Source organism: Marmota marmota, unplaced genomic scaffold (assembly GCF_001458135.2).
Source record: "Marmota marmota marmota unplaced genomic scaffold, marMar, whole genome shotgun sequence".
NCBI lineage: Eukaryota > Metazoa > Chordata > Mammalia > Rodentia > Sciuridae > Marmota > Marmota marmota.
The window spans coordinates 35,542,828-35,559,334 of NW_026000016.1; the positions used below are offsets into that span (position 1 = coordinate 35,542,828).

The 16,507-nt window shown below is 46.5% G+C and overlaps 1 protein-coding gene across 3 annotated transcripts in view; it reads right to left on the reverse strand.

Annotated features, from left to right (window-relative positions):
• Window positions 1–13,571, reverse strand: part of Traf5 (TNF receptor associated factor 5) — a 45,329-nt gene extending 31,758 nt beyond the window's left edge. The window contains exons 1-2 of one of the 3 annotated variants that reach the window (XM_048809424.1): window positions 13,472–13,567; window positions 12,972–13,089 (exon numbers count right to left, since the gene is read on the reverse strand). In XM_048809424.1, the coding sequence (XP_048665381.1) occupies window positions 12,972–13,018 (47 nt within the window). In that variant the 5' untranslated portion in view covers window positions 13,019–13,089; window positions 13,472–13,567. Of the gene's footprint in view, window positions 1–12,971; window positions 13,090–13,267; window positions 13,292–13,471 lie in introns of those variants that run through there. The other 2 variants (XM_015483678.2, XM_048809425.1) reach the window with 2 other exon arrangements.
• Window positions 13,572–16,507: the final 2,936 nt, after the last annotated feature.

Genomic DNA, 16,507 nt, shown 5'->3' on the forward strand with positions numbered 1-16,507 from the left:
ACCCCCCCCCCCCTACGCATTAAGCGCTTGTAATGATGCTGCACAAAACGCTATTATAATTATTCAGCATTTTCCTCTAAGCCTCCATCATCATCACACACTCTGAGGATAACCGGCTGCCTGACATGTCAGGGCTCAGGGCCAAGGGTGGATAAGAAAAATGGTCCATGGCATTTACAATCTAATGGAAGTGACAAAGGGAAAACAAACAAAGGTGGCAATCACAGGATATGATAAGGTCTTTGAAAAAAATAAACAATATGTAGAGCTAGAAGCATCTACTTTAGACTGAAAACCTCGTGGAGGAGGTGATACCTGAGCAGCAGGTGTGAGGAATGGAGGGAGGGCCAGTGAGGGCAAAGGTCAGTGCTGGCAAGGACTGGCCACGTCAGAGAAACAGAAGGGAGGCAGTGCTGCCTAAGTGTCCTGGAGGAGAAAAGCAGTAGGAGCAAGCGGGAGCCAGCACCCACAGGGACAGGTGGACCAGGGAAGGAGTTGGGGCTTATCCTAAGAACAGAGCAACAGGAAGCCACATGAGCACCTTAGGCAGCCACTGGCAGTACCTGTTCTGGAATTTGAAGACCATTCCAAATGCTAAATGGAGAATGGAGGATCAGGGGCAGCAGGGGAAGTTACGAAACTGAACACCATCCAGGGGAAGGAGATGGTGTGGGTCCAAGAAGGGTGGGGAGAGGGAGAGATTCGGGATGTTTTCACAGGAGATTGAAAGTGACGCTGGGAAGCACGGAAGGAACCAAGGCTAACATTCAAGATTTGGGACTTCATACCTGGACCTGGGTGCTGCTGTTCAGTGAGATAGGAAAGGTGAGGACCCCTGGGAGAAAGCCTAATTCCCTCTTCCTGAAGACCTGTTTGAGTAAGAAGTCCTGCCTAAGCCTAGCAAGCCCACTGCCTTCCCATGTTCTTTTTATGCTTTGTCTCTCCACCCATCAGTTTGCTGGGAATGGACATTGCTTTTTCTGCATCTCTATCCCCTTGCTGGGCCCAGAAGGAAATGTGATGGGCCGACATGGTCTGACCACAGTCAAGTCCTATCAGGCCACTCCCTACTCCCTCTCTTTGTCTCCCCACTCCCAGTCAGTAGTATGTCTATTAAGGCTCAAGGTCATAACTATAACCTTTTGGCTGGCTGACACAGCACACTGCTGGCTGACATTCATATTTACTCACCAAACTGTACCTATTTCCATGTTTTTCCCCCACATCATGAGCTTTTTCATTAGTCACTACTGCTGACCCCAAACATACAACAGGACTGCTCCCTCTCATCTGGCACTCTTAACTAGGCTGACTGCTTTCTTTCTACCTAGAACTATCTTCTGTTGTCATTTTTCTCATTTCTCTATTTTATCCTCCATTTTTTTTCTGATCACTTTTCACCCAATGCAGTATTTTGAATTCATGGTTACATTCGTTCATTTAGCCAACCACTTTGTGCAAATAGTTCCTTTGCTGAGTCCCTACCACCTATAGAGGCAGGGGAGGAAACAGAAGTGCAGTTTGATGGGTTCAGATTTCTCATTCTCTGGAGCCCAGTTCACTCACCATCTCAAGCCCAGTCATAGCTCCAGCCAAACACCTTCCCACTCCCGGCAGCTCCAGGGTGGTACCTGATCCAGATAGTGGCCAAAGACTCTTGTCCCTCCTTAGGTCTCACCAGCACTTTCCTGTGGTGTTCCCTACCCTCCTGAGTTCATCTGTACCCTTGAATAGGCTGAGGGGGCCCAAATCATGAGGGTGAGGGGTGTATGTAACAGTCCTAGTATGGAAAAACACATTATGCTAATTTGATGATCTAAACTATAATCACATAATTGGATTTGCCAAACAGTCTCTTCTAAATCACTGTCCTCCTGCCCTTTATGTGGCATTTGGCACTTCCTTCTTGAAACCCCCTGATCTGTTGGCCCTGGGGACACTGTACTTTTGGTTCTCTTCCCAGCCCTGACCACACCACTAGGAGGCTCTTTGTCAGCACCCTACCCTTTGTGGGGCTCCCCAGGCTGGGTTAGCCGTCTGACCTTGGTTCTTGCCACAGATTCCACTTCTTATTAAAAAGGATCCCTGCTCCCCAGCTGGACTATATTTCTGAATGTAGATAAATCCTCACTCGGAGGAGTTATGGGACTACCATCTCAGGCCCAATTTTTTCTTCCATTCTCCCTTCCTAATTACCTATTTGCTCACATAGGCACACAGAGCACATACTAGGAAACTGAATAGGATTCCAATGGTCCTGTGGACATGGGAGCTTGGATACATAGCCAAATAAACAACACTTTAGATTTAGGGTGAATTCAGAAGTATTTTCAAGTAAGGACTGGGTATAACCCCACTTTCCATGGCCTAAGAAAGGTGTTCTGAGGGAAGGCAAAGGATCTGAGACCACTCTACAAGGCTCCAGAACAGATATGCTAATGAGTACAGTAGCTCCCCCCATCCTCAGTTTTGCTCTCTTGGTTTCAGCTACCTGTGATGAACCAAGGTCTGAAACATTCTAATAAAAATTCCAGAAAGAAACTAATAGTAAGTTTGGAATTGCACACCATTTTGAGTAGTATGATGCAATATCATACTATCCCGCTCCATGCTGAGATGTGAATCATCTCTTTGTCCAGCATCCCCACTTGATAGCCATCCTGGCTATCAGACCCACTGTTCCAGTTTATAGTGTTGTGTTCAAGTAAACATTATTTTATTTAATACTGGCCCCAAGGCACAAGAAGAGTTATGCTGGCAATTTTATTGTAGCATATTGTTTTAATTATTCTATTTTTATTAGTTACTGTTACTAATCTGTTACTGTGACTAATTTATAAATTAAACCCTACAGTAGGTATGTATGTATAAATAGGATATGGTATCATCTGAGGTTTCAGGCATTCATCCCGGGGGGTCTTGGAATATATCTCCTGTGGATAAGGAGTGGTTTGAACACTTGGTGATGCTTAGCCACCAAAGGTCAACATCATTCTAGCTGTGACCTACCTTCCTATAAATGCTCACCTATAGCTGCCTTTGTCAGCTGTGGAGATACATATCTCTAAATCTGGTCACAGACATGTGACATACTGACAACATTCTACTGCCAGAGCTGGAAGTTTGTGGCTAGAGCATGAGGTGATGTTGTGTGGGAGGTAGGGCAACCCCCTCCTAACTGGTAGTGAGGCCAGCTCTGGCCCAGGATCATGGAAGAAGCAGATAGGACCAGAGGGGGCCCTCTCAATCCAGCCTCAGGGGAAGAGTCTTCCTGAGGTCCACTCTCAGGCATACCCCATCTGTCCCCCACACAGCCAGTCATTGTAAGGTCTGACTCTAAGAACTCAGTCCCTTGGGACAACACTTGACATTAGCCTTTGAGATTCATGGCTTGATAACACAGAAGAGGGAGACTCCAGAAAGGAGACCCAAGAGAAATAAGCAGAATCTGGGGAGTGCTGGGAGCCATTAGCCAAGTAGGTATGACAATTTCCTTGCCAGCGTACCCCATGTTGCTGACATTTTGCAGTGACATTGAATGTAGGTGACCTTGCTCAAGGACCAGGGCGGATTAGGGTGTTCCCGGTTTAAGATAATCGGGTTTAGGGCGTTCCCAGTTTAGGTTCCAGGTTTAAGGTTTAAGATTATTCCTGCTGGGAATAGGGCGTATTCTGCTGCCTGAGTTCCCCTTGAGTTCTCACGGGATTCAGACAGTATTTTTTGGGAGACAGAAGCCCAGTGGATGTGGATTTGGGCAGAGAACGTGGATTTCCCCAGAACGTGATTGTAGATGGCTGGTGTGAGTTCGGGAATAAAGAGTTGCTGTTTGAATCTACAAGCTGTGTGGTGGCTCGTGATTGTGTGCCCAGCCAGACTGCGGCAGGGGAGGGGCTCTTTCTTTCCCTAATTTAGCCACATAGGTTTGGAAGGACTTAAGTTAGTCAATAACTTCACATTTAAAAAAGCAAGCAAGCAAACAAACACAGCAAAACTCATCAAACCAAATATCATGCAGAAATACCAACACATAAAAATGTACCAAAGAACTATTCTGGTTTGCTATCTGGAAGCTCTTTTAGGTAATTGCAGGGGATCCACAGATTTTTGTTGTGGTGGTCGTTTGTTTATTTGTTTTATTTTTAATTTTGTTTTTTTTTAGTTGTCAATGGACATTTATTTATTTATATGTGGTGCCGAGAATCGAACCTAGTGCCTCACAAATGCTGGGCAAACAAACGTCCTACAACTGAGCTCTAACCCCAGTCCCCACAGTTCAGTTTTTTGTTTTTTTGGTTGTTGATAGATTTCTATGTATATGAACCCCTCCTCTGAACCTCAGACTCATTCCAGTTGCCTAGTCCATTCCCCCACATTTAGTTAGGCATCACAAACTTAACCCATCCAATCCCCGCCCAACCTGCTCCCCTTATAGTTTTAGTCCATCTCAGTGAAATGGTACCACCAATCACCCTGTTGCTTTTGCCTAAATCTTGGAGTCATCCTTGGTTCCTTTCTCCACTTCACAAGGCCAAATCCAACAAACTCTTCCATCTCAATATATTTATTTATTTATATGTGGTGCTGAGAATCAAACCCAGTGTTTCACACATGCCAGGCAAGTATGCTACCGCTGAGCCCCAGCCCCCAACAGTTCATTTTTTAAGGGGTGGTGGTGGTGGTGATGATGATGATGATGCCTCGCACCTACTACCAGTTGCCAGCTTACTCTACATATAATATTACACCCAGGCCTCCACTAATCCTGTGACAATATTTTCACTGTCCCATTTCCAATCTAGTATCTAGGCCCCAAGTTGTTAAGCAGTTTGCCTCCAATCATACAGCTAAGTGGTGGAGCAGGAATTTAAAATATAGGCTTAGTACTCCTTATCCAATATGCTCAGAATCAGAAGTGTTTTTGTATTCTGAATTTTTTTTTAACATTTGCACATACATAACAAGATACCTTGGGGATAGGACCCAAGTCTAAACACAAAATTCATTTTTATTTCTTATACATCTCATACACGCAGCCTGGAAGTAATTAGTAGAATGTTTCTAATACTTCTGTGCATGAAACAGAGTTTCATGGTGTGCAAGTGTCCACTGGTGGCATCATGTTGACAATAGAAAAGTTTCAGATTTTGGAGCATTTTGAATTTTTAAATTAGGAATGCTCAACCTGTAAAAACTTTCTGACTCCAAATCCAGTGCTCTTTGCTCTGTGTCATGGCTGAGAGATATTCCACCATCTCAACCAACACCAAGTTGTCTTGAAAGATGGTAGAGCCTACTGGCTAGAGACCAGCTTTAGAGCCAGACTGTTGGGATTTCTGCCCTCCTCTGACCTGTGGCACCTTGTCCTCATATAGAAAATGTGACAAAAAACCATACTTGCCTCAAAGGCTTATAGTTAAAATTAAATATGCTAATGCACATAAATTAGTAGCACATAGTGTCTGGCACATAAATCAGCACTTAATAACCGTGTAACATCAACCTTTCCATTCCAGCCAGATTTACTCAGTGCCTATTGCATGCAGATAGGTCTATGCCTTATTCTATCATGGGTGGGGCTGGAGTGGGTTGCTGGACAGCTCTCATTCCCAAGGGGTGTTCAGTACAGGTAGGGGTCATATCTATGCAGCAGTTCTCAGAGTGGTCAGGTCCTAGCATGTGCTACCTAAAAATCTGTCCCCAAGCATGATAAAATTGCTGGCTTGGATTCTTTATTCTGAAGGACAAGACCTCTACTTTGAGGGGGTCTATTTGTTATAGTAGTTTAGCCTACCCTAATTAATATACTTCAGCATCAAGATTTCTCAGCACCAATGAGAAGAGTGATATTTTAGCAAGTTCCCAGGCTAGACTCTATGAGTGCAACAGTGGAAGAAGCACCGACTAGATTACTATAGCAGTCTTAGGCCCCCTTCTTGGGGAGCTCCAAGTAGGTGCTGCACTTCCTCTTGTTTTCTAATTACACTCATTCTCTTGCCGAGTCCATCCTAGCTTACATAATATCAATAGCATACAATGCCCCAATTTCTAAGTATATGAACCCCTCAACTGCCTAGTCCATTCCCCCACATTTAGTAGGCATCACAAACTTATCACATCCAATCCCCTCCCAACCTGCTCCCCTTATAGCTTTTATCCATCTCAATGAAATGGTACCACCAATCACCCTGTTGCTTGGGCCTAAATCTTGGGAGTCATCCTTGGTTTCTTTCTCCATTTCACAAGGCCAGATCCTACTAGCTCTTCCATCCCAGCATATTCCCAATCTAAATAATTCTCACTGATTTCAGAATAACCACCCTGGTCTAAGTGGTGCTACCATCTCTCCACTAATTATAGCGTTCATCTTTTAACTGGTCTCTTGTTCTACCTTGCTCCTTTATAGCCCATTCACATCTGAGCAGTCAGAGTGGCCCTTTAAAAAATAGAAGTCATCTCTGTCACTTCTTTTCTGCTAGGGTACCATCACACTTAGGAATCAGGGTCCTCAGATGGCAGAGCCCACTGTGATGTGGCCTTCCATTCTCTCCATCTTCACTTCTTAACTGCTTCCCCCATCTCCCCCCACCCCCCCGCCCCCGGCCCCATTAACTCGAGTCACACTGACCTTGCTTTTTCTTAATGGCACAATTGCCTTCTGCTTGCTAATCCTACAATATTCTTCACCCTGATGCCCAAAGGACTTGTTCTTTTGCTTCAGGCATCTGCTCAAATACTGCCTCATTAGTGAGGCCTTTGCCAACCAACCTATATGGAAACCCAGTGTCCCTGGCACTCCCATCCCCTGTTGTATTTTTTTCCGAAGCCCTTATTACCATTTGATATTCTCTGTTTACCTCTTTACTCTCTGATTTCCCCTAGCAGAATAAAAGCTCCAAGAGGGCAGGGATTGTTTCTTTTGCTTTCTGAGGTTCCAACCCTTACAGTGGTGCACATGACAGATGCTCAATAAATACTGACCTGAAGACTGAGAGCCTTAGTGATATTCTACAGAAAGCAGATAGCCTCTCTGCCATGGAACATGCCACCTGTTCATAAGTCCTCAAATTCTACCAGTTTCAGCTAGAGAGGGCAAGGTTGACTACTGATGGCTGACTTGGGGTGGGGTAGAAGGGTAAGGAGAAGGAGGATCTACATGGTCGAGAGTGAAGCTAGAGCAGTGCTCCTCACTCACTTAGGAGCCACAGTGGAGAGCTCTGGCCTAAGGGCACCAGTTACCTGGAAAGGAGGGGGGAAATGCTGAGAAGGATGTCTGTAGGTGGAGAGGCAACAATTCAGTTCAACAGACATTTATAGTGTCCCCACTGAGGTTCCAGGCACTGCACAGGTGCTAGATCCAAAATGCCATTTGCCAGAGTCCTTTTTGGGATCATGTCGACAGGTGCAAGGCTAGTTTTTTTATTTGAGCTCATTTGTGTTTTCACTGTTTATTTCAAAGTTTTCTCTCTTCTCCACAAACCTTGACCACTCCCCCCAGTCTCACCAGGAAACTTAATTTCCTACAACACACACCAAAAAAACTAGAAGTCATCAGACCAGAACGACCTCCACTTCCTGCCACCAGATCTGCATATCTCCCTATATGGGGGCCTTTCTCTGCTCTCTCCCTCCCAGGGTGTTTGCAGAGGTGACTTCTGAGTTAGGCCAATCTCGCCAGATGGTCTGCACCTGCCCTGGACTCCTGTCTTCCTCCCTTCCCAGGGATCCTTTGATGTAGATTCTCACCCACCTCCACCTCCTTTACCACTAACCACCTCTCCTTCCTTTCAGCATCAAACAGTCACAGTCTCCCAAGATTCAAGAAAAACAAAACATTCCCCCTCTCAGATTTCCCTAAAACTTGTGCTCTCTCCCATCTCACAGCTAAATTTCTGGACTCATCCTCATACCCCATGCGAGTGGGCCTCTCTTCCACCCAATCCACAGCCACACCAGCCTGCTCACATCCTCACCAATCCCCAAAACTGCTCTCGCCACGTCCCCCAGTGACTATGGGTCTTTAACACCAATGGTCAATCTTCAGTTTTCCCCTTGTCTGACCTCTAGGCAGCATGTGACATGGTTAACTCCAACTCTCCACATCCAACTCTCACACTTGAAAATACTTTCCCTCTAGCTTCACTGAAACCAAACTGAGCTGGCCTCCATAACCATGTATGAACAAACAACTCCCAATTGTCTCTTCCTCCATCCCAGACAGCCTCTCTGCCTATAGACTCTCCGTGTTCCTGCCAACCCCATCTGTCCTTGTGAATGCCTTGCAGACACTCCAAAGCCAGCACATCCAAAAGTGAGCCAATTTCCACATTCCCTGGCTGCTCTCTCTCCAGAGCTCCCTTTTGGTGAACACTCACTGTCTGCCTTGCTGCAGTCACCAGAATAGCGGACTCATTCCTGGCGATGCCTTTTTTCCTCCCCGCATCCAGTTGGTAGTTGAGGCCTCTTGAATGGACCTTATGGACATATTCTGTCTACTGTTCTCCAACCCCACAATCAACCTCACCCAATTTTTAGATAACTTCTTTCACTAGATTAGTGAAAGATAACTTCTTTCATTAGATTAGCATCTAATCCTTTGCTTTATGTTAAACTGGGAGGCATGGTAAGTTTTCCTAGGTTGAATCACATGCCCAACCTCTCTCTCAGAGTCCTAACAGCATGAGGGCAGAGGAGGGACCTTCCTGATTTTGGCTTAGCTTAACCCCACCCACCAGCCTCCATCCTCCAGGATCAAGGGCCTCACTATTGGAAGACTCAGAACTCAGCCTAGCTGTTCTAAGTCATCTGCCTTAGTAAGAGAGAACCGAGGGGTTGGGGTTGTATCTCAGTGATAGAGCACTTGCCTAGAATGTGTAAGGCACTGGGTTCGATATGCAGCACCACATATAAGTAAATGAAAAATGAAGTTCTATCATCAACTAAATAAATATATGTTGAGAGAGAGAGAGACAGAGAGAGACAGAGAGAGAGAGAGAGAGAGAGAGAAGAGAGAACAGAAAGGCCTCTGGTGAATGGCTTTGCAACAAATCCAGCTCATCCTGTTCTCACTTCGCAGTAGAGTATCACTGAAGTAACTGCTCTGATCATGGTGATTAAGCCAGAGCCTCCATTTTGCTTCCCAAATCAGTTTTATTTGCTTTCCTGGTGTTTGCTCCTTGCCAGGTACTATTCTTCTTCAAAGCTGCAGCTTGCTCTGCCAGATTCCAAAGACCACACTATTTCCACTCTGATATTACTGAAAGCAGTAAGTGTTGACTAGGTGATGTATTAAGAAGACCCTCTGCAACAGTGTGGAAAAGAGAATATGGATGGCCTGGGGCAGGAAAGGAGAGAATGGATAATTCAGAGATCCAGGAAAAAGGCTGGAGAGCCTTGATCTGGGAATAGACTAGATGGGGACTGACTGGGAAAGAGAGGACTTCTGCAACAGTTGTGGAGGGTGCAGAGGAAGAAGTGGCTTAGGACAAGTATCTAAGGGGCTACTGAAATATCACAAATCAAAGTGGCCAAGAATAGAGCTGGGTGAGAAATAATCTTTCTTTAAAAGGGTGGGGTTAAGCCTTCAGAGTGACAAAGTGCTCTAGAAGAGGGGCCTGGGGAATAGAAATCCACCTTTGGATGCAATCTGGGCCCCACACTGACACTTTCAGGGAGGGAGGGAGAACTAGAAGTTCGAGGTCAAGCTGGGAAACACCAGTGGCAATGGAGTAGCGGCCTGGTGACAGCTGCAGCAGAGGCTGGCGACAGAAGATTACCAGGTCCTGGAAGTCTTCACAAGGCAATCTGAGCAGCAGAGCAGGTGCTGGGTGCTGAGTGAGGAAGAGGGAGCAAGTGCTGGCTACTGTTTTCAGAAACTAATTGGTGAAGGAGAGAGAAGAAGGGCTGAAAAACACAGGGCCTTCCTGTTTAATAGTAAAGGCAGACAGCAGAAGGCAGTCTGTGGAGAGGGGAGGGAATAATGGAGGGAACCTGTCTCTGAGGGAGGAGTGACTCCAGAGTGTAGGTGGAGAAGGTGCTCTTGGTTTGGTTGGGAAGAGAGCACCTTTGCGGTGAAGAAAGAAAAGGCTGTGGGGGGGAATTCCAGGGGTTTTGTGAATTGGTGAGGAGTGAAAATGACAGAGCTCATGTTGTCAGGAAATGAGGCACAGGGATCTGCTGAAAGTGAGTAGCACCCCCCGCCACACATGCACATACCTCTCAGACTACCCCAGGAGGGATGCTCACTGGGCTAAGCCATTTAACACCGTGTCCACAGGAACTGCATGTCTGATGTACATTGCACATGTTCAAGCCATGGGGGTGCACACTGCTTCTGCTACAGCACCACCACCTGCCTGCCGACACCAATATGCAAAATGTGCTTGTCGTTGTTTGCAAAATGTGCCTCTCTCCGGACCAATGAGTATTTTCACTTTTGTCTCCAGGTCCTCCACTCTACTTCCTCACAAGACATGACTTGCCAGAGGCCATAGGGGTCCCTCCAATAAAGCTTTTCTTTAAGCAAAGCAACAAATTCATGTTGGTCCAAGCCTGGCAGCAGTAGCAGCAGGTGCCCCCAGTCCTAGAGATCGTTTCTGTCCTAGTGTGTCCCCCCCACCTCCAACACACATGCACACCGGTACTCCTCTGCTGGAGCTCTGCTGAGACAAGAGCTTCTGCTCAGAGACACACTGGGAAAGCCACAACCTGGGCAGAGAAAATTCTTCAGAGATTGAATCTGCCACTACCCCCTTCCCCCTGGTCTATGAACTCTTAAAGACCCCCACCAGTGACAAAGGTACCTGGCAATTTTTGATGAATGCCTTGCTGGTTCTGTCACCTCCTTCCTGCCCAGAATCTTGGATTCCTTTAGTCAAAGTACCATGGGAAGAGCACAGGAATTTCATTCAGAAGACTTGGGTTCTGCTCATACCCGAGATCTTTCACATGACTTCTAAGCCCCAGCTTGCAACTAGATACAGTGGAAGGAATAGCACCTGCCTCTCCCTTCTCTCAGGGAAGTAACTAGGAGATAATCTAATGATATAGGCTATTTGTAAACTATACAGTGTTACACTGATTCCTGGGATCTAAGCAAGTCTTACTAGCAGTTCAAGATCTTTCTCCTAAGCCCTACCCAGCACATGTTCTCAGCTTGCAGCCCAAGGGAGACACATCCTAAATGAATTCAGTGCAATTCAGCAAACTCTATGCCAGATTCCAGGACACACACAAAAACAGATACAGGTCTTTCCCTGAGTTCACCTGGCTGGCAGAACTGACTATGAAGTATCTATTCAGGTAATGACTGTGGAAATCTCCAACAAAATCTACTCCATGTTGCTGGGAACAGACCATCCAGGAATCTGGATCCCCTGCTGACCCCTCAGATGAAGAGGAGATGGGCAGATGTGAGGCTCTGTGAGAAACCAGGATGAGGGTCCTGGAGCAGTAGAACCAGACCTTAGAGCCCCCAGCCTAATCCAGCAGAAGCACTTGAGTGTTATTTATACTCAGTGCTTCCCCCTCACCATCTGGGAGGTGTGGAGAATAATCCTGCTCTGGCCTGACTCATGAGGGTGTCATGGAGGACAAAATAAGAACAAAGTGACAGGAGTAATGAAAAAATGCTTTGGAAAGGAATGAGTTTTACAACAAGAAATTATTATTATTTTTTCTTCATGGTCCTCTCTAGTAAAGCAGAGACAATCACAGAAGGTTTATTTGTTCAAGTGCTGAGGCACCTTTCCCATTGCTAGCCTAATGGGAATGACTCAGAGGCATCTAGCTCCCCCACTCTGCAAATATTTCCCCTGAAACACCCAAGTCACGACAATATTTCCCATGGCGGGGCCCCCACTTCTTTTCCACATTCATTCCACTGTCCTACTACCCACATCCAATAGTTCTCAGGTGATGCTTGCTGCCTGCTATTCTTTCCCCCACCTACACAGACTCCAAGCCAGTCACCTTCTCCATTCATTTCTCCTCTCCATAAGCTGGCTCTGACAGGAGGCTTTCTCCTACCTTTTACCTAATGAGAGATAAGTGAGTTCTAAGAGCTGACCCAGTCCTAGAGTTACAAGAACAAAAACCCTCTATAAAGGCCAGGCATTTCCCACTTCCATCTCACATTCATCTCTCCTGCAGCAATTTCTGTCTCTCTTCTTCAGATGGGAGTTGGAGGTGGGAGTGTTCAGACAGCAGATATTCATCCAAACCACCAATTATGTTAAGGCTCCTGACTTGGGTTTTGTGTGTGTGTAAAGCAGTGCAGGCAGTCATGCTGGGCCCTGGGAGGTCTTAGCCCATTAGCCCAGCCTTTTGGTGTCTAAAATTATCTCTCTCTCACACACCCAGACCTATTTTATTCCCGGAAGTATTTCAGCCAATCTCTGCATTTTATGTCTTCTAAAACCCTTTTAAAATGCATGTACCTCTGGAGAAAGGAAACATATCCATTGGCCCTAGTCCAGTTCTCACACAGCACCTGTGCCCAACAAAGATTTAGTGCCTTAAACTGGTTTACTAGATTCCATTCCCCCAGAACGTGGTTCAGAGCCCAGAGCTGTGGAGGGTGGGGCTGCAGGGGGCAGCCTGGGCAGGGAGCCTCGCCTCATTTCACTAACCTCAACATGCCTCTGGCAGTCCTGCCTGTCAACTGCGAGATAACCGAGTTCTCACGAAAGTAAATCTGAAATAGCCAAATATGGAAACCACTGGAGGGAGCAGAACAGCCGAGAAAGAAAGTAGACCTGAGCGGCCCTGCGCGACCAGCAGCAAGAGCTTGGCCCTGATCTTCACCGAGAGTTCTCACAACTGCCAAAACCCTGCAGAGCCATAATGGCGGGCGGGGATGGGGTGCGGAGACAGAACACGTCCTGGTGAATCCATGACTTGTCTGGGTGCCCCTGAACAACTCATTTCATCGCTGGGACCCTTGGTTTTTGGCTTCAAGATCGCTTAGAACTCACCTTCTGGGGAGGGGGTGCTGAGCAATGGAACTGGTGGAGGTTTCCATTCATGGCAATATTAACGGTTCCCTCTGGAGGTGAACTCAGCTCGGAAAGTCTTGCAGAAGTGGAGGGATGGCTAAGGGAGTGGAGGGGCTGGGGTGTGCCTGCAAGTCCCACCCTGCCAGAGCACCCCCACCTGAACCTGGCTTCTCCAGCCCTCAGCCACTCTGGAACAGCTCCCCAGCTCGGGAACCCCAGTCTCTGTCCTTGCCACACCCCCCCTGCTAAGAAAACTCGCTCCACACCGCACCCACTCGGCCACTTGCCCCGCCGGCCTCCCGCGCCTAGGACCCGGACCCCACCGCCTCTGTCCCAGCCCGGCCCGGCCGAGCCCGACACCAGCCCGGAGGGCGGCCAGGCCAGCGGCCGCCGCGGCCCCGCACCGAGCTGAAGCCGCAGCGACGTTTTCGGTTTCAAAGTAACTGGGGCGAGCCGAAAGGCCCTCGCGGTGTCCTCACCCAGGCTTCAGCCGAGAGGGTGACGGGCGGCCACCTGCTGGGACTCCCGTGTGGCTCGGGGCGCGGGGCTCGGTCGACGCCAGTCTACAGGAGCAGGGCTGAGGAGGTGGGCAGGGAGGGAGGTGGGCAGGGAGAGAGAGGCCGATGCAGGAGCACAGCTCTCAGCAGGGATCTCTTAGCAAAGAGGTTAAATCATCTGAGTCCAAGAGGAAAGGAGACTGCAGACATGACAGTGAGAAAATTATGAATGAATGGGGTAAAAGTAAAAGGTAATTTCAAACGTGACCATATGTTTTGGGCTTGCTTTAAATTAGAATTCTGAGGCACCAACAGGATCAGTTTGATTGATGAGGCTCCAAAACAAAATCAATTGGCTCCTTAGCCATTGCCTTTTAGTCCATATTTCAGATAAGAGAACCATCACTTTGAAACCGGAACTTAATTTTGGTGACAATCTCAACAGTAACACATGTTATATACTTCATGGTCCTCTTAAACAGAATCTGACCTTTTTTCTATTGCTCTGAGTCCTCACCAAGAATATAAGTGATATGCTCAGGGGCTGCCTCTGGGGGACAGCTGCAGCCTGGCTTCTTCCANGGGCCGGGCCCCGGCGGGCTGGGGCGGGCCGGGGGCGGGCCGGGGAGGGGCCGGGGAGAGGTCGCGGCCGGCTGGGCTCGGGCCTGCGCAGGGCAGGGCGGAGGTGCTGGAAGGTGTTGGGCAGGAGGGTGAGACCTTGGCCCAGGCCATTAAGAAAATTAATGCCTATAAATGTGTCATCTCTGCTTTTCTTCACGTGCATTCGAATTGTGGGACCACCAGGTTCAGCCAGTCCTTTCACGTGTTGATCTATTAGCTCAAGGTCTGAGGTCTGGTTCCAATCTCTTTTCCCCCCACATTCCTTTAGAGTAGATGTTATTCACCAACCTTACCATCTTGCTGTTGGCCAACATGAGCAGTCTTTTCAGAGTTGTAGAACTTTCAAGGGCTTTCCAAACGGTTCATGTTGTCCTCAGAACAATCTAGCAAAGTAGGCCTGGTCATTCTACAGATGAGCTCTCTTGAGGTCCAGAGAAGTGACACGAGGTGGCATGCTCAAGGTCAGACATTTGGCAAGTACTATAACTTGAATCCAAGTCTCTCTCGGCTCCTAAATTCAGAGAGGGTTTTTTCTTACAAAGGGTTCTCTCCAAGAGTGTGTGTTCTGAACAATATTTTATTCAATAAAAGGAAATGGATCAACATTCCAATTCTAGCCCCTCTACTTTCAAACAAACTTGAGAAAGGTGCTGAGCCACCTATTTCAATTATTCATTAATTAATAGGGATAATTATATCTGCTTTGGGATTTGACATGCAGTTGTGCATAGGAGCTGTGTAGGAAACTCAAAGGAGGGAGGTAAAGATTCTGTCATGGGAAGGGATGAGGGACATGGGTGCACTGAAGTGCGGATGTGGGGTCTAGTGGAGCAGCCTCTGCTTACTGTCAGCCTGTTTTTTCCTGATCTATTATTTTTCAACAAGAACTAAAATCTGGATTCAAACCTTTGGTTAGTGAGCAGATCAACCACTCTGTAGGGAAAGTGGTGCCTGTTGGACATTTCTTTGGAATTCTAGATCCAGCTCACGATCTTCTTGTGATAATTAGATGAGACAGCTTTCTTATATGCCTCACACAGGGTAAGTGCTTAATAACCCAGCCTTTTCTCCCTACTCCTCCATACAATATGCCTTCACTTATGGTTACCTGTTTCTTCTTTTTTCATTATCCCCACAGCATAATACAAATCTCTATAGTGTTTAGAAGTTATATGTCCTTTCGCTGGTTGGGCACATCAATGGGTAGTATGCATACATGCAGGTGTGCTTGGTGTCCCTGATACTATTGTTGACTATGATGCACTTGTCTCTACTCACCCTTCTCCCCACCAATATGATGAAATCACATGCTGATATAGAGACTGATCAAGGTAGAGAGTTGAGCAGGACAGAAGGTCATACTTTCCATCATCGTGAGATCAGACAAAAAGTGGGAAGTGGAATCTGTCTGAATCCTGGGCTAGGAGCCCAAGTGAAGAATTAGAGGAACTTTAGGCAGGCATTAGAAGTCAAGGACATATTTTCAGTTCCCTGTGTGAACCCTAGACTCCTAGACAGGATGTCTGGGAGAATAGAGAAGACAGACCCTGAGAGCTACCTGGTCTGATGTGTTCCCTTTCCTCAAGAATCTTGAAGGTAGATGAGAAGGACAGGACATAAATGTACATGTAAGATAAACATTAAATACTTGCAAATAATAACATTTGTTAAGTCTTATGTACCAGGTACTGTGTTCAGTATTTTATCCTATTAACCCATTTAATCATCACCCCTCTTCTATAGATCAATTCTATTTTTTTTAGATGGAAAAAGCTCATCTATTGAGTAATTTGCCCCAAATCACAGAACTTTTAGTTTTGAAGAGGTCAATTTTAAACTTGGGAAGTCTGGTTCTGGGTGTTCTTAGCCCCTCAAAGAAATATTGAGTGTAAATTTAACAAATAAAACCTTAAGAAGAAGACAAATTTTAGCAGTTTTGAAAATTTTTGACATTAAGCTCAACATTATTGCATCTAACATTAAGCAAAGTGCAGTCTTCAAACTAAACTCATTTATAAAGTAAGAGTAGGGTTGGACTATCAATATTTTACACAAGAAGAGAAGGGCTAACTATCTTATCTGTTTCTTCTAGACACTGTAAGATTGTCTAAAACATAAAAAAAAAATGGGTTTCAGCTGTTTACTGGATAAATTGGTAGGGCTAGCAATTGTAGCCCCACCTGTCAATGTAAAGATGGTGCTAATGAAGTGGTGAGGATGCCATCTTCTGGAACAGTAGATGGATGCATTGTCTTCCTCAGGCGGCTTCTCTGCAACATTGATAAACGTGGTTAGCTGAGCAGGACAAAAGGTCATACTTTCCATTACCTAGAGATGGGTGAGATCAGACAAGGAAGAAAAATCCTCTTCTTGGAACTTGGGTTGCACCTCTGACTT